The sequence below is a fragment of the Phocoena sinus genome, chromosome 7, assembly GCF_008692025.1.
Source record: "Phocoena sinus isolate mPhoSin1 chromosome 7, mPhoSin1.pri, whole genome shotgun sequence".
Lineage (NCBI taxonomy): Eukaryota > Metazoa > Chordata > Mammalia > Artiodactyla > Phocoenidae > Phocoena > Phocoena sinus.
In genome coordinates, this window is record NC_045769.1 from 55214558 (window position 1) to 55232957 (window position 18400).

General features: G+C 39.0%; 1 protein-coding gene across 1 annotated transcript in view; it reads left to right on the plus strand.

Moving 5' to 3' along the window:
- The window catches only part of TTN (titin), a 281733-nt gene that overhangs the window by 68601 nt on the left and 194732 nt on the right, over positions 1–18400 (plus strand). Inside the window, 22 exon segments of the mRNA XM_032637061.1 lie at positions 3031–5781; positions 6574–6852; positions 8581–9144; positions 9645–9926; positions 10027–10305; positions 10724–11002; positions 11100–11378; positions 11498–11785; positions 11900–12178; positions 12271–12552; positions 12648–12926; positions 13041–13319; positions 13421–13699; positions 13818–14105; positions 14230–14508; positions 14644–14925; positions 15026–15304; positions 15426–15704; positions 15818–16096; positions 16200–16487; positions 16734–17012; positions 17245–17526. Coding sequence (XP_032492952.1) covers positions 3031–5781; positions 6574–6852; positions 8581–9144; positions 9645–9926; positions 10027–10305; positions 10724–11002; positions 11100–11378; positions 11498–11785; positions 11900–12178; positions 12271–12552; positions 12648–12926; positions 13041–13319; positions 13421–13699; positions 13818–14105; positions 14230–14508; positions 14644–14925; positions 15026–15304; positions 15426–15704; positions 15818–16096; positions 16200–16487; positions 16734–17012; positions 17245–17526 — 8934 coding nt within the window.

The window sequence follows — 18400 nt, forward strand, 5'->3', positions numbered from 1 at the left end:
TTATTTTCTCAATTTCTGAGATAGCATTAAGTGTAAAATGCAGCATTAATTTGATACTGGACTGGGGTTGGGACAAGAAACTACTATATTACATTTATATATAAATTTTAAACTGCAGTACAATTTCAGAATCTTTAAAATTAGAAAAAGATGGTGGGACATCTCTAGTCTTGAAGCAATATGGTAATTTGTATTTCAGATTATATACAAATAAGAAGATAATTAGCTTTCCTGTCCTTTTCTCTGAATTTTATTTTTAAAACTAGAAATTAATAAGCACTCAAATTTAAGATGTATAAACGTATATGTTTCTAAAGTGGCTGTTTTTGTTTTTCAAAATTATAATTATAGTAAGTTCACAAAATCCTTAACGTACCTATGTGCCACTGTGAACTAAATCTTCTCATATAAGCTGTAATAAACATAAAGAAACTTAGTTTTTTCTTACCTGAAAACGAAGGGTTAGACCAAAAGACCACAGAGGTGATTGTTCAACTATGATTCTGTGTCATCCCAGTGGTAACTTTTCTTAATATAATTCGGAATACATTTCAGTTTTGCAACAGATAACAAGAGGAATAATAGAATATAGTAATTTGATTGTGAGACTTCTCTTCCTCCCACTCTGTAAATTACTCACTGTCATCTAATGGCTATTTTCTCCCCTGCATTGAGCAATTTTTACATAACATGATCATATTAAATACATTAATTTTACTTTAATTCTAAAACATTAATCATTTAATTTAAATTTAATTTTCAAGAGAATCCATATGTCCAATCATGTTTATTATGCTTCTATCATCTGTCAAATTTTTTATTCCCACAATGGGACTTCCCTAAAAGCCTTTCAAATTAAAGAAGAAACTAGGAGAATGTGTAGGATACAGACAGACCAGTCAGGCTTACACCCCACCCACCCCACCCCCCAAAGAACATTCGCTTTGCTTTCTTTGAGTCACCATAACTTATCAAGATAGATACACTATTGTGAAACAATCATTTCTGTTTCAACCAGTGAGCAGACAATATCTGTGATCATAATTATAGATATGATATATATCTATATACCACATCATAATATATATTATTGTATATTATATATATTATATGCATATAATATATATATATAATATATATATATAATATATCACATCATAAATCCCTGAAATAAAACTAATTCTATAGTTTAGGGACTTAAGGATTTATTCTACTCTGAGTCACATAATGGATGTTTAAATAAATTAGAAATTCAGGTCATGACAAACATGATAAGCACACTTTACCCAAACATTATACAGCATAACAATAGTTCAAACCTGTTCTTGAAAAGAAAAAAAAGTTTTAATGCCATATTGGATTGGCAGCAAGGGCTGAAAACTATACCTTTATGCTTATAAAAAGGTGGGCTTTATTTGATTTTGCTCATTAGAATTCTGTTAGTCTTAAATTCATGGCGCTTGAGGAGATTCAGAATGAAAGTGACTGAATAAAGAAAAATAAGCTTTGCCCACCCTTGGCTTACTTATTAATTGTTGTAGATAATTAAATGGAATTTTTTATTTTCGGACTCAACGGCATACAACTTAAAAGCCTGAAATATGAATTTCTCTGATGCTGGATAAAGAATTCATTGTTTTATGCATAGTAGAGTTTAAACATAATTATTAGCTGCTATTACTACATGTATTTTTAACTACACCTTTCATGTTTCGGGACTCTTGAATTTCATCTGGTATCTTTCATATAGTTAATATACCATGTTTAGAAGAAAGGAAAAACAATTGAAAATATTTCAACACGTTAGTGAGTAGGGGTATTTTCGCTATACTGACATTCACTCCCTTTACAGATACTTTGGGAGTTCAAGTGAAAAGGGAAAGCTGACATGAGTGATACATCATAGATTAAATGTTAAGTGGTCACCATTAGTATGTGAAATTAATCAATGTTTTTACAGCTTACTAACTGAAATAATAATAACTGAGTTTGTATTCTACATGCTATAGGTAAGTTTTACCAGTATATTTATATAAGCCAACAGATACTGGAGTCCTGCCTTTTACTGCTAATACATTTGAATTAAAGCATAAGACTATTCCACGTGATGCAAGTAAACTAATACAATAGTAAAACTGCTCTAGGTAAGGTAATAAAACTATTATTAACCAGAGCTGTTCTATTTACCTAATAGATTTAATGAAAAGCTGATTCCTTGTTATCAAATTACGTCTTTCATCCTGTCCATGATACTGTTTAAAGAGTATCTGTTATTCACCCTTTGTTTTCCTGTTCAATAATACTGTGTAGGTATTTCTCATGCAATAAACTATAATTAACTTTTTAATGTTGGAGTTTTCTCTCATTTCTGATTCTCCCATTTTCTTAACATAAGCCTCATTATAAAAGCTTTGTTGAAGTAATAGGGCAATTTACACAGGCAAAGGAAGGCTTGCATTTCTAGTAACTGAAAACAGTTATAAGCAGTAGCTAGAACATAGATGTTTTAGTTTGAAAATAAACAGTCTTCAATTTGACAATGAAGATCACTCTTAAACTCAAGAAAATTCTAAATGTAAATAACAATTCTGGATCTTTTTAGAAATTTATTTAAATGATCCTGAATTCTTTTTTAATTAATATTTAGTGGAATTTTTATTTAAAAGTTATGTTTTAAAGAAAAACATTTGGAGCCTGAATTATTTGATTAGCAGTATTTAGCCAGCCAGCAGTTTCTCAGACTTTAGAATTGGGACTGTATCACAAAGGAAAACTCATAAGAACATCTTTAAAATGTATAAACTCTAACACAAATGAAATGGACTGAAAGTTGCATCAGTACAGTATTTATAATCATATAATATAATAAGCTAAGGTTAAAATTTTAGAAATGTGCCTTTTGATAAATTAATCTCAAGATAATCTAATGATTTCAGGAATAAAACAGAAGAAGGCCATCAATTGGTGCATAATTATTTGACGACTTCTTTGTTTGTTTTAGTAAAATAATAATCATTTTTCCCCATACAGAGTTTTCTAGTTCTCTTCTGTCTGCTGAGGAAGAAGGACCTCAAACCTCTAGCTCTGGCCTTCAGTTATCTAATAGAAATGAGACACTGGAACTTTTGTCTGAACCTCCAGTTCATTCAACTAAATTCGATTCCAAAAAGGAAGGCAGTGTCCCAGTTTTCATCAAAGAAGTGTCAAATGCTGAAATAAGCATAGGGGATGTGGCTAAGTTGTCTGTTACTGTCACTGGTATTCCCAAGCCTCAAATTCAGTGGTTCTTTAATGGAGTAATGTTAACCCCTTCAGCTGACTACAAATTTGTTTTTGACGGTAATGACCACAGCTTGATCATTCTGTTCACCAAATTAGAGGATGAGGGAGAGTATACATGTATTGCCAGTAATGAATATGGACAGGCAATATGTAGTGCCTATCTGAAAATAAATTCCAAAGGAGAGGGGCTCCAAGAACCAGAATCAGCAGAAGAGAAATCTCTGAAAAAGCTCGAAGGTCCTTGTCCTCCTTACTTCCTTAAGGAGTTAAAACCAATTCACTGTACGCAGGGGCTCCCTGCCATCTTTGAGTACACGGTGCTTGGAGAGCCTGCACCCACTGTTTCGTGGTTCAAAGAAAACAAGCAGCTTTGCACCAATGTTTATTACACTATCATTCATAATCCTGATGGTTCCGGGACATTCATCGTCAATGACCCTCAGAAAGAAGATAGTGGTTTATATGTCTGTAAAGCGGAGAATGTGTGGGGTGAATCCACCTGTGCCGCAGAGCTGCTCGTGCTTCTGGAAGACACACACATGACTGATGCCCCCTGTAAAGCAACGTCCACACCAGAGGCTCCTGAAGATTTTCCCCAGACGTCGTTAACGGTCCCTGCAGTTGAGGCACTTGACTCAGAGCAGGAGACTGCAGCTTTTGTCAAGGACACCATTTTGAAATCCGCTTTAATTGCAGAAGGAAAACAGCAGCTTTCTTATGAGCATATTGTTAAAACCAATGAACTGAGCAGTCAAGTGACTTTCATAGCTGAGCAACTGCAATCCACAGTCATGTTACAGCAGGATATGCCCACTCCTGAAAGCATCAGTGAACTTCTTTCCATCAGTGACACTATTCATGTCCAGCCTATCAAGGAACCACCTCCCAATGTACAGCTGCAGATTGTCCAGTCCCAGGACACCCTCCCCAAAGAAGATATTCTAATGTATCAAGAGCCTGAATTACAGGTGGTTCTATCAGATACTGAAAAAATCTTCCCAAGTGCCATGTCCATAGAGGAAATTAGTTCATTAACAGTTGAGTCTCTGCAAACTTTAGTAGCTGAACCTGAAGGGAGTTATCCACAGTCATCAATAGAAGAAACGCCAGCCCATTCATATCCAACCTCTGTGGCTGAGGAAGTACTTTTACCAAAAGAAAAGATAGTATCCACAGTGGACGAAGAGCAAAGAGTGATCCTTCAAGAGCAAGAGGTGCAAAGTGCTCTCATCCTGAATCAGAGCTTAGCTGAGGGACACGTGGAAAGTTTCCAGGGTCCTGACATCATGATCTCCCGGGTCCCTTCAGAACACACGTGCACAGAAGGTGAAATCTTAATGGAAAGTGTGGATCAACTGGACAGTGCAAAGCAAGATTTCGCAGCCAGCGTTGAGGAAGGCAAGTCCTTAAGGTTTCCGTTGGCGGGTGAGGAAAAGCAGGTACTGCTCAAGGAAGAGCGTCTTGACAGCTTGGCAATGCCCCCGAACCAAACCACTAAGTATAAAAAAGAGCCCATGGCAATAAATGGTGTGCAGGAGGTGCAGGGAAGTGACCTGCTTTCTAAGGAAAGTTTGCTTCCTGCTATTCCTGAAGAGCAGCGGTTGAACCTGAAAACTCAGATCCGCAGGGCTTTGCAAGCAGCAGTGGCCAGCGAGCAGCTGAGTCTTTTCTCTGAATGGTTAAGAAACATTGAACAGGTAGAGGTCAAGGCCATAGACTTCACCCAAGAGCCCAACCGCATTATGTGCACCTACTTTATTACCTCAGTGAAGTCTCTAACAGAAGAATTAGCCATCACTATTGAAGGCATTGATCCTCAAATGGCTAACTTGAAAACTGAACTTAAGGAGGCTTTGTGCTCTATAATATGTGAGGAAATGAACATCTTAACAGCTGAGGAACCTGGAATTCAGAAAGGAGCCACAACAGACTTGCAGGAAGAAATGGATTCTTTTTCTAATCCACAGAAGGTTGAAGCAATCACCGAACCAGAGGTTGAATCTAAATATCTTGTCTTAAAGGAACAGATAAGTTATTTTAAGGTGGAAAGTCAGGTCAAAGCTGTGGGTGCCACAACTGCTTCTGCTGCTGTCTCTGATGAAAAACTGGATGAGATACCAAAACCATCAGAGGAAAAAGAGAAATCCCCTGAAGGTGGTACTGAGAAGGCTGGTACAGTAGAGATACGGGAGGCTGAGGGTAGCTCACTCAGAGAGGGTGGTCCTGACGTACAGACGCCCTTGGTGGACACGATTGCCAAGGAAGGTGACACCGTAAGACTCGCGTCATCCATAACAAATGCCAAAGAGGTGAATTGGTATTTTGAGAGTAAACTGGTGCCTTCAGATGAAAAGTTCAAGTGTTTACAAGATCAAAATACATATATGCTAGTGATCGACAAAGTAAATAGAGAAGAACATCAAGGGGAATATACGTGTGAGGCCTTGAATGATGACGGAAAAACAGCAACTTCAGCAAAACTCACTGTAGTCAAAAGAGGTTGGATTTTAAGGATTCAGTGAATCAAGTTCTAACATTCACTGGGTTGTAATGATTTAGGTTTCCTCACTGAATTTTCACTTATCTGCCATTGCCAGAATGCAGTTTATTTAGAGTAAGAATGAAATCACAGACATAATCATGGTTATTAACTTTCCCATTTTCCCTTACTGCCTTACTGGGTGGTATGTTATATCTACACTACTACTTATTTTTAAAATGAAATGTATTTTCATATATTTCATAATACTGATAAATGCTTTTTAGTGTCTTTCTATATGAAAATACTTTAATGATATGTAATAAAAAGCTGTCAGTGAATACCTAGTTACCCTGAAATCACCACTCTCATCCTTAAATTCAAAATAACCATGATTAATTGTCCATTTGTGTTTCTTGTTTCGATTATCTTTTTTGCTATTGTTTCACTTCATCACTTTATTTAGTAGATCATGTTTTTTTCACATCATTCGCAGTGTTCCTAGTCAGCATGGTATATTTAAAGAATATATCATGTTGTTATGCATGTAAGCCAAGAGCATCACATCATTTTAATCATTTTTTTCACAATTCACTGAAAAGTAACAATTGAATATGTTGAAAGCTGCTTGCTGTCTTCTTTTGCCTTCAGTGATCTTCCTCATTTTCCAGTCACTTGTCTTAAACTGCTGCAATCCACTTCACTAATTTCAACTGTTTCACTCCATTAACAGCAACAAAGGTTAGAAGGAAAAGAAAAATGTGGGGTACCTGAGAAGGAGGTGTGCTAATGGGCTCTGCTTCCCTTTGCAGCTGCCCCAGTGATCAGGAGGAGAATTGAGCCCCTGGAAGTAGCCCTGGGCCACCTCGCCAAATTCACCTGTGAGATCCACAGCGCCCCCAATGTCCACTTCCAGTGGTTCAAAGCTGGCCGAGAAATCTCTGAGAGTGACAAGTGTTCTATTCGGTCTGCAAATTATGTCTCCACCCTGGAAATCCTGAGAACCCAGGTTGTTGACTGTGGCGAGTACACCTGCAAAGCTTCCAACGAGTATGGCAGTGTCAGCTGCACAGCCACACTGACTGTGACAGGTAAATGCCATACACTGACACAGATGTTATTCCATTTCATATTATTGCCTAGGCTAGGTAGTGCAGAGCCTATGAGAGACATGAAGTCATTGTTTACAGTCACATTTCTAAAAACAGCTAAAGAAAAAAAAATTTTTTTTTTTCTTTCTTTTTTTCTTCTTTGTGTGAAGGAATCACACAAGCAGTGGCTCCTCATAGTTTGGTTTGGGTTTTTGTTTTGTTCTGTTCTTTTTATTAAATGGTCTGGCTTGACCTCTAGCATAAAATATTTCAGGACAGTTTGGTGCTACTAAAAAGCAAATGATGTCCGAATGTGTGTAATAATTTGGAACCAGTTAACCAATTAAGAACAGAATTACAAAATGAAAAAAGCCAAAGCATAAGACTAAAGTCAAACAAATCCTAATAAGAGACAGGGAGCTAGTACAGAACTACAAACTAGGATTCTCACCCTAAGCTTTATTACTAATTGAAAAATAAGAGTAACTACACAAATATTCTGTTCTCCATTTCCTGAGGACACACAGGATGACTGTCAAGTAGGTAACACTCATCAGGAGTTTGAATTCCCTCATTAGCAAAAAAATAATAATAACTCTTTCCTACCTCTTTTTCTCACTCTTTCTTTCTCTTTTGCTCTCTTCCTACAAAGGGAAAGTGTGAGTATGAACTTATGAACTATGGTTTAGGGTCAGAAGTAGCAATGACTTGTGCTGTTGACAGAAGCATGCACGAAATGCCAGGGTGAGGCTGTCGCTTTGTCTTCTTTTTCTTTTTGAAGTATAGCTGGTTTACAGTATTACCTTGGTCATCTTTTTCAATGACAGCATGGAGGGGAAGGGTAAATGCAGCACGCATCTTTGACTTGAAAAAGCCAGGGTTTCCTGTAGCTTCCTCTCCTCTACAACTCTTTTATATCAGAAACTCCACACCCCCAGGCCCATGGTGACCCATTCAGTGGATTTCGCTTTGTGATCAGTCTCCGTACCGCCAAGTGCATGGCATTATTCTTAATGACACTTTGGGAAATTTCTTCACCCAAAATAGGCCAGTTCAGTAATGGGACTAACACTTGAGATTCAGATCACAAGAGGAAAGAAGAAAGAGGAGGATTTTTTTTTTTAATCAGAAAGAGAGGTTCCTAAGTGTTCGCTTCCAAATGCAGAATGGACATGGGAAATCACTGCTATAAATATTTTTACAAGTTTGGAGTGATTTAGTGGATACTTTTAAAGTTGTGCCATTTAAGGATTTGCTAGTGGTCATCGACATGAGGGTTAGAGAGACTTTATAAAACTACTGAAACTTTTTATTACTTAATATCCCTACTCTTCAGAAAAGTCAAGTACGTTTTCTTTATCTTCCTTATACGGTCTTCTAATTTGCAGAATTAACATACCAGCTGAATTGCTTATCAGATAATTCAAACAAATAATCAGCTCATAAAATGGACAAAGCTTTAGTAATAGTGAGTCAATGTTGCGAAATAAAGGAATATTTATTCTTTCCTTTGATAGAGACATTTAAAGTGCTGTCTTGCTCCTCTATAAAAAAAACTCTCATCCCTTTCCTTTGACACATCTTTTCACCTTAATACATTACCCTACTTTGAGTAATGTCTCATGTCTACCTAAAGCTATTACTCATCTTTTTTCTTTCTTGGAATATGTAATTACAGCAAGAGCTTTGTAGGGACAAAATATAACACTGAAAACTTTTCTTTTACAGAGGCATATCCACCAGCCTTTCTCTCCAGACCTAAGTCCATAACAACTTTTGTGGGTAAGGCAGCCAAGTTCCTCTGCACAGTGACAGGGACCCCAGTGATTGAAACCATTTGGCAGAAAGACGGCGTGGCCCTCTCACCTTCCCCTAACTGCAGGATTTCAGATGCAAACAACAAACACATTTTAGAACTCTCAAATCTTACAATTCAAGATAGAGGAGTTTACTCCTGTAAGGCTTCTAACAAGTTTGGAGCCGATACTTGCCAAGCTGAGTTGGTCATAATCGACAAACCACATTTCATTAAAGAGCTAGAGCCTGTGCAATCAGCTGTCAATAAGAAGGTACACCTTGAGTGCCAAGCAGATGAAGACAGAAAAGTCACAGTTACATGGAGTAAAAACGGGCAAAAGCTCCCCCCTGGGAAAGATTATAAGATCTGTTTTGAAGATAAAATAGCATCCCTCGAGATCCCTCTGGCCAAACTAAAAGATACAGGAACGTATGTTTGCACAGCTTCCAATGAGGCTGGAAGCAGCTCCTCTTCAGCGACAGTAACTATCAGAGGTAAGAAGTGTGTGAATAATATTTCCACTCCCTTCTCTCATTTTGTGATTAAAATAATTTCATCCAAGCAGCCTTTTTGGTTTGGGGAAATCCTGGCATTGTTTGATTTTATTTTTTCAGTCTTCTTCACAATGCACTTATTCTTGTTTGTTTAAAACTCTCTGCCATTAACAAAGCTTGCTTAAAACTTCTTCTAAGAACTTCGAGTGTCTAGGCAATCCTTAACTATCTTCTTTCATACAATTGCTCTTTGTATAAGTAGAATTTGGTTGGTTTTGTTTTTGTTTGTTTGTTTGTTTGTTTTAACCAAGAGTCTGGGAAAATGTTTTGGAATCATAGAAACATGGAAAGCTATTGAGTATGCCACAGCCTTTTCAGAAATTTCAAGAAGACATTTTATGTGTGTTATGTGTCTCTTTGTTGTATGATGTCTACTTTTCTTTTGTGTAGTTTATGATTCAGATATCTTTTCCCTTCTCATTTTTGTTAACTTCATGTAGAGCCACCATCCTTTGTGAAGAAGGTGGATCCCTCTTATTTAATGATCCCAGGTGAATCAGCACGCCTCCACTGCAAGCTGAAAGGCTCACCTGTGATCCAGGTTACTTGGTTTAAAAATAACAAAGAACTTACTGAGAGTAACACAATCAGAATGTCTTTTGTCAATTCTGAGGCTGTCCTTGATATTACGGATGTAAAGGTTGAAGACAGTGGGAATTACTCGTGTGAAGCAGTGAATGACGTTGGCAGTGACAGTTGCAGTGCTGAAATTGTTATCAAAGGTTTGTTTACTCTGTCGTAGTCCATTGTTTTCCTGAGAAAATATTTTCTTTTCAATTGCTTGTAACACATGCTTTATACAATGCTTTCATGCTTTTGTAGAACCTCCTTCTTTCATCAAAACTCTCGAGCCTGCAGATATAGTGAGAGGAACAAATGCCCTCCTTCACTGTGAAATCTCAGGCACTGGACCATTTGAAATTCGCTGGTTCAAGGATAAGAAGCAAATTCGAAGTAGTAAAAAGTACAGGTTGTTTTCTCAGAAATCTGTCGCGTCCCTGGAGATCTTTTCGTTTAATAGCGCGGACGTTGGTGAATATGAGTGTGTTGTTGCTAATGAAGTTGGGAAGTGTGGCTGCCTTGCAACCCACTTACTAAAAGGTTAGTGCTTGAAAAACTGGCATCTCTTTAATAAATTGTCAAAATAGCTTTCTTAAACCAAGGAAGGAAAACCGGTACTTTCTTTTCTTCTCCTAATCTTTGAAAATATTTTTTTTGCCTTTGGTTTGACCTGGGACCCTGGGGAAAATCCAGTCTTTATCTTGAGACCAGTATAAATATATAATCTCTGATAACAAAAGTGAACTACATAATAAGCGATTTTGTCAACTGATAACCGTTTATCTTCCTTGCTTCTTTCTCTTGGATGGAATTGTAATTCCTCTTGAATTTGATTTCTTCTTCTAATTAACCAACACCATGGGATAGATAAATGTAATCTAGATAAAGTTCTTAAATGCATATGGTGTTGAAGTGTTTGGGAATTAAGAAATTTTGGATGCTCTCTTTCTTTAATTAGAACCACCAATCTTTGTAAAGAAAGTAGATGATTTTACTGCACTAGCAGGACAAACGGTTACCTTACAAGCTGCTGTGAAAGGGTCAGAACCCATTTCTGTCACATGGATGAAAGGACAGAAGATCATTAAAGAAGATGGAAAAATCAAAATGAGCTTTGCCAATGGTGTTGCGGTCTTGATAATCCCTGATGTGCAGATTGGTTTTGCTGACAAATACACATGCCTGGCTGAAAATGAAGCTGGAAGCCAAACGTCTGTTGGGGAACTAATAGTTAAAGGTTCGTGTAAGAACGTTTTAACTTGGAGTTGATATTTCCTTTTAAAATGAAACCTTACTACACACTTCAGAATTCCAACTATTTAATACCCTTGTAGAACCTGCCAAAATCGTTGAGAGGGCAGAACTGATCCAGGTGACGGCAGGAGACCCAGCCACGCTGGAGTATACAGTCACGGGTACCCCAGAGCTCAAGCCCAAATGGTACAAAGACGGGAGACCTTTGATTGCCAGTAAAAAGTATCGAATAAGTTTTAAAAACAATGTTGCCCAACTCAAGTTTTATTCCGCCGAACTGCATGATAGCGGCCAATACACATTTGAGATTTCCAACGAAGTGGGCAGCAGCTCCTGTGAGACAACTTTCACTGTCTTAGGTTAGTATCTTTAGAAACCTGTGCTTCCATATTCCTCTGAAACCCAACAAACAACCAAAACTAAAATCACTGAGCACTGTTCCACATTGTTCTTTCTTCTCTTCTTGTGCTGTGAACAGATCGAGACATTGCTCCATTTTTTACCAAACCCCTACGCAACGTGGACAGTGTGGTTAGTGGGACCTGCAGGCTGGACTGCAAAATCGCTGGCTCCCTCCCCATGAGGGTGTCCTGGTTTAAGGATGGTAAAGAAATAGCTTCCTCTGACAGATACAGAATAGCATTTGTGGAAGGCACAGCCTCTCTGGAGATAAGCAGAATAGACATGAATGATGCAGGGAATTTCACCTGTCGAGCCACAAATTCCATGGGAAGCAAAGACTGCAGCGGAGCCCTGATTGTGCAAGGTTGGCTGGAACCTGTGCCTTTCATTCTTACGTAGACGGTGTTCAAATTAAGCCTTCTTCCCTTCAGTCATGCCTCTTAACTCTTTGAAATTCTTTCTTATCCCCCTTCTTTAGAACCACCCAGTTTTGTAACTAAACCGGCATCAAAGGATGTTCTGCCCGGCTCGACCATCTGCCTGAAGAGCACCTTCCAAGGGTCTACCCCTCTCACAATCAGATGGTTTAAGGGTGACAAAGAGCTGGTTTCCGGTGGAAACTGCTATATCACCAAAGAAGCTTTAGAAAGTTCCCTGGAATTGTATGTAGTAAAAACCTCCGACTCAGGCACATATACCTGTAAAGTCAGCAACGTGGCTGGAGCCGTGGAGTGCAGTGCAAAGTTATTTGTAAAAGGTTTGCATAGTTTTCTTGACATCTTTGTGCCACCATTGTCAGAAGTTCTTCCCTCTTTCTCACGTTTCTGGGTGATTTCTTTCCTTCCACAGAACCTGCCACATTTGTTGAAAAGTTAGAGCCATCACAGCTGTTAAAAAAGGGAGACGCCACCCAGCTAGCCTGCAAAGTAACGGGCACCCCTCCAATTAAAATAACGTGGTTTGCAAATGACAGAGAAATTAAGGAGAGCAGCAAACACAAAATGTCTTTTGTGGAGTCCACCGCGGTTCTAACACTTAAAGATGTTGCCATTGACGACAGCGGTGAATATATGTGTGAGGCTCAAAATGAGGCTGGCAGTGACCACTGTGGTAGCATTTTAATAGTCAAAGGTTTGTGTTCACATTGCCCCTTGTGATACCAAAGTTGTGGCCCAGGGCACAGACTCCACCCCCATTAACTCACAATAATTCCTTTTCCGCTATAGAGTCACCTTACTTTACCAAGGAATTTAAGCCTGTTGAAGTGTTGAAGGAGTATGATGTCATGTTGCTGGCTGAGGTGGCAGGCACAGCTCCCTTTGAGATCACTTGGTTCAAAGACAACACAACACTGCGAAGTGGTAGAAAGTATAAAACCTTCATTCAGGATCAGCTGGTTAGCCTGCAGATCCTGAGGTTTGTAGCTGCGGACGCGGGTGAATACCAGTGTCGGGTGACCAATGAGGTGGGCAGCAGTGCCTGCAGTGCCAAGGTGACCTTAAGAGGTTAGTGTCAGTTCTAATGACGGACTGGCTTTTCTGCAGTGTCAGTGATTTTATTTTTTTAAAGCCAGTTTTGCTCTAGAGCTGGTATTCATTGAGAATTCATTCTTCTACTAGAACCCCCAGCTTTTGTAAAGAAAATCGAGAGCACCAGCTCCCTTAGAGGAGGTACCGCTGCCTTCCAGGCCACTCTGAAGGGCTCCTTGCCAATCACGGTGACTTGGCTGAAAGACAACGATGAAATCACTGAAGATGATAACATAAGAATGACCTTTGAGAACAATGTGGCCAGTCTGTACCTCAGTGGCATTGAAATCAAGCATGATGGGAAATATGTCTGTCAGGCCAAAAATGATGCGGGAGTACAGAGATGTTCCGCATTACTCTCAGTAAAAGGTTGGTTCAGAAAGTTTGCCATGGGTTTCAGGGAAAAATGCAGATGTAAGCCTTTCAGCAGAGCAGTTCACAACCCACACCTATCCCTTTGTTTTCTACAGAACCTGCAACAATCATTGAGGAGGCTGTGTCTATAGATGTCACCCAAAGAGACCCAGCCACTTTGCAGGTTAAATTTTCAGGGACTAAGGAGATTACAGCCAAATGGTTTAAAGATGGCCAAGAACTGACCCTGGGCCAAAAATATAAGATCAGTATCACTGACACGGTCTCTATACTGAAGATTATTTCTACAGAAAAGAGAGATAGTGGAGAATATACTTTCGAAGTCCAAAATGATGTCGGGAGGAGCAGCTGCAAGGCTAGCATTAATGTATTAGGTTGGTACAGCTTTTCTATGGAGAGAAACTGGGCATTTCTGTGCTCCTTCATCTCTTACAATTTTAGAGAAAATAAAAATTGGTAGATTGACCATTTTTTTTCTTTTTCATTGCATAGATCTTATCATACCTCCCTCATTCACCAAAAGGCTGAAGAAAATGGACAGCATTAAAGGGTCTTTTATTGACTTAGAATGTATAGTGGCTGGGTCACATCCCATGAGCATCCAGTGGTTCAAAGACGACCAAGAAATAACAGCTAGTGAAAAATACAAATTCTCTTTTCATGACAATACTGCCTTCTTGGAAATCAGTCAGCTGGAAGGTACAGATAGTGGAACCTACACTTGTTCTGCCACTAATCAGGCAGGACACAACCAGTGCAGTGGCCATCTGACAGTCAAAGGTTGGCAATTTTTATCCCCGCCTCTCAAGAACTTATTGCTCTCTCATTTCTTAATTCTTACCTTGACTGATCATTCTAAAATAAACCATTCCTTCCCCCTTTTGCTTCTTTTTCTTTCACCCAGAACCCCCCTACTTCCTGGAAAAGCCACAGTCACAAGATGTCAATCCCAATACAAGGGTTCAATTAAAGGCGCTTGTGGGTGGCACTGCACCCATGACAATAAAATGGTTTAAAGATAACAAAGAGTTGCACTCGGGAGCAGCTCGCTCAGTTTGGAAGGATGACACCTCCACCATTCTAGAGCTCTTTTCAGCCAAAGCTGCCGATTTGGGGACCTACATTTGCCAACTGAGCAACGATGTTGGTATAGCAACCAGTAAAGCCACTCTCTTTGTCAAAGGTCTGGTCTCTACATTTTCTCATTGTCTCACTTGCCTAGATTTTCTTGGAGGGAGGGAAGAGGCTTAAGAAAACGATTCTCATTGGCCTTTGGGTTAAAAAATGTTCAATATCACATGTTTTCCCCCATCTTTAGAACCTCCTCACTTCATTAAGAAGCCCAGCCCAGTCCTAGTGCTGAGGAACGGACAATCCATGACATTTGAATGCCAGATAACAGGCACTCCTGAAATCAGAGTTTCTTGGTATTTGGACGGGAATGAAATAACAGCCATTGAGAAACATGGCATTTCCTTCACTGATGGTTTAGCCACTTTCCAAATTTCTGGTGCCAGGGTAGAACATAGTGGGACTTATGTCTGTGAAGCTCGTAACGACGCTGGCACGGCAAGCTGCAGCATTGAGTTAAAAGTGAAAGGTTCGTTACTGCATCTTCTCTCCTTTCTGGCTGTGCTGCTGGCTAGTCCTCGGGTCTTCCTTTGAGTGAGCTATTCTCTGTCTTCCTTTTGAATCTTTAGAACCTCCCACCATTATTAGGGAGCTGAAACCCGCGGAAGTAGTCAAAGATAGTGACGTGGAGCTGGAGTGTGAAGTTATGGGAACATCTCCATTTGAAGTCACTTGGCTGAAGAATAACAAGGAAATTCGAAGCAGCAAAAAGTATACGCTGACTGACAGAGTGTCAGTGTTTAATCTCAATATCAACAAGTGTGACCCCTCAGACACTGGTGAATACCAGTGCATCGTATCCAACGAAGGCGGCAGCTGTTCTTGTAGTGCTAGAGTCTCTCTGAAAGGTCAGTTAGACACACAAGGAGCAGGCTACCTGATACAAATTCTGTAATGCTCTTTAACCTTGTATGATGGGGAGGAGTTCAAATATACCTCTTCTTTTCACACTGTCTACTTTAATCACAGAGCCACCCTTGTTCACTAAGAAGATAGAAAACGTCACTACTGTCTTGAAAAGTTCTGCCACCTTTCAGAGCACTGTGGTGGGCTCTCCTCCCATTTTTATAACCTGGCTCAAGGATGATCAGATTCTGGATGAAGATGATAATGTTCACATCTCCTTTGTGAACAATGTGGCCACAGTTCAAATCAGATCTGTGGATAATGGACACAGTGGGAGGTACACGTGTCAAGCCAAGAACGAGTCAGGCGTTGAGAGGTGTTATGCTTTCCTTTTAGTACAAGGTGTGTAAGCTAATCCCTTTCAAGAGTTATTCTGTGAAGACAATTTCACAAGCAGTTCCTTGGTTCCATGGAATTATTAATGCAACTCATCCACGTTTTCATTCTTACTACAGAACCCGCTCAGATCCTAGAGAAACCTAAGTCTGTTGATGTCACTGAAAAAGACCCCGTGACCTTGGAGTGTCTTGTGGCCGGAACACCAGAACTCATAGTGAAGTGGTTTAAAGATGGGAAACAAATGATGCCCAGTAGATATTATTCAATGAGTTTTGAAAATAACGTGGCCAGTTTTAGGATTCAGTCAGTAATGAAGCAAGATAGTGGGGCATATACTTTCAAGGTGGAAAATGACTTTGGAAGCAGTAGCTGTGACACCTACCTGAGAGTGCTAGGTTTGTATCTTGGCCCCAGTCAGCTTCCCTTACGTATATTATTGTCCTTGGTAAACAAATGGCAACATATTAATGGATGTGTTTTGCTGTTTGCATTGGACAGATCAAAATATTCCTCCATCATTCACCAAAAAATTAAGCAAAATGGATAAAGTTCTAGCCTCTTCCATTCATATGGAGTGCAAGGTTTCTGGCTCACTCCCTATTAGTGCTCAGTGGTTTAAGGATGGAAAAGAAATAACTACAAGTGCAAAATACAGGCTCGTCTGTCATGAAAACACTGTGTCGCTGGACGTTAGTAATCTGGAATTAGAAGATACTGCGAATTACACATGCAAAGTCTCAAATGTAGCAGGGAGCGAGGCATGCAGTGGCATCTTAACTGTAAAAGGTTAGAATTTCTTTACCTCTTTCTGACCCTTTTCTGCGATTGCTTTTCAAATGTAGCACTCTTTTCTGGAGTCCTTTAAAACTAAAAGTCTCCATAATTCTGTTTCTTTAGATACATATATGTTGAGTTCAAGAAATATTCAGTCATTACCTCTTTTCAGTAATGTTTTTTTATATGTCCATAAAACTGTCAAAATAACCCAACAAGAAGGAACTTAATTATATGTATTTCTCTTAAAATCTATAGAACCACCAAGTTTCCTAGTGAAACCTGGGCGACAACAAGCCATACCTGATTCTACAGTGGAATTTAAAGCTATACTAAAAGGAACACCACCGTTTAAAGTAAAGTGGTTTAAGGATGATGTGGAGCTTGCCTCTGGACCTAAATATTTCATTGGCTTAGAAGGCTCAACTACCTTCTTAAATCTCTATTCAGTGGATGCTTCCAAGACTGGACAATATACTTGCCAAGTTACCAACGATGTTGGTAGCGACTCTTGTACCACAGTGTTGCTTGTGACAGGTGTGCCAGTTTGATTGTTTTATGTTTTTGTCTGACCTGTGGCTCCTGTCCTTTCTGTAATCTTTTACAATATATGTACCCAGTCAAGAAAGTACCCTTCTTTCTAACACGGTACACGCTGTTTGCCAGGCATTGTTCATGTTTTTCTCTTTCCTATGTAGGACCTAATTGAAGTTCGTTATTTATACCTGCTCTGTTCCCTCATAAATCTCCTCTTTTCTTCACTCTCTAGAACCACCAAAGTTTGCAAAGAAACTAGAAGCAACCAAAATAGTGAAAGCAGGTGACTCAGCACGACTTGAATGCAAGATAACTGGATCCCCAGACATCAGAGTTGTGTGGTACAGAAATGAACATGAACTCCCAGCCAGTGATAAATATAGAATGGCTTTCATTGATTCAGTGGCCGTCATACAGATGAATAGTCTTGGTACTGAGGACAGTGGGGATTTCATTTGTGAGGCTCAGAACGCTGCTGGCAGCACAAGCTGCAGTACCAAGGTTATAGTAAAAGGTAGAAACCTCTTTCCTCTGTTCCTCATTATCTGAAACCCACCTTCTTCTCCCCGGGCTATCATAGCTCTTCATTCTTTTGCTGTCATTTTTAGCTTCCATTTGAGATCATAGAACATTTTCCCAAACTAGTATTATTTCCATTTTTAGATGTTTTTTCTTCTTAAGATTTGCCTACATGTAGACAATCATTCTGAGATATTTTTCTTGTTATTCCAATGTCGTAATTCTACTCACCTCAACATATTAGCCAAGCAGTTCAAATTTGATGTTTCCAAAATGCTCAAAAAAACAAAGTGGGCATTTTAAAATTAATTTTTACCTTCAATCAACTTATAAATATATCATCATCCTCACTATAATCTTTATCATTAAAAGCAAGGAATATTTACCACATATATACAAGGTTCAAGCAATACAGATTTTAACCTTACATTTACAACAGGACAATTATGTATATTTTTCTCTCTCAAATGTCAGTTCCTATTTTTTTTTAATTATATCACTATACTTTGTTGCAAGTAGTACTAGTGTTTTCCAGAATTTTTTTCACAAAGTCCAAGTTTGTCATATTGTAAGGTGATTATTGCAAAAACCATTTGTTGACATGGAAGACTTAGAGCACAAATGTTGTGATAACTTCCAAGTGTCCCAATTGTAATGTGTATACAAAAAATTTCATCCCTGAAGTCAGGACTCCGTACCTCATGCAAATCATATTGATTCTTACACTTGGGTTTGGGGGTTTGTTTGGTTATTGTTTTGTTTTGCTTTACAGTTTTGTGCATCAATCTTTATAGTCCCAGAAAAAGTAGTAAGGTGGAGTAGACAGAATGTCGAACTGCTCAGTAAGGTCACCTGAGGTCTAGCCCAGG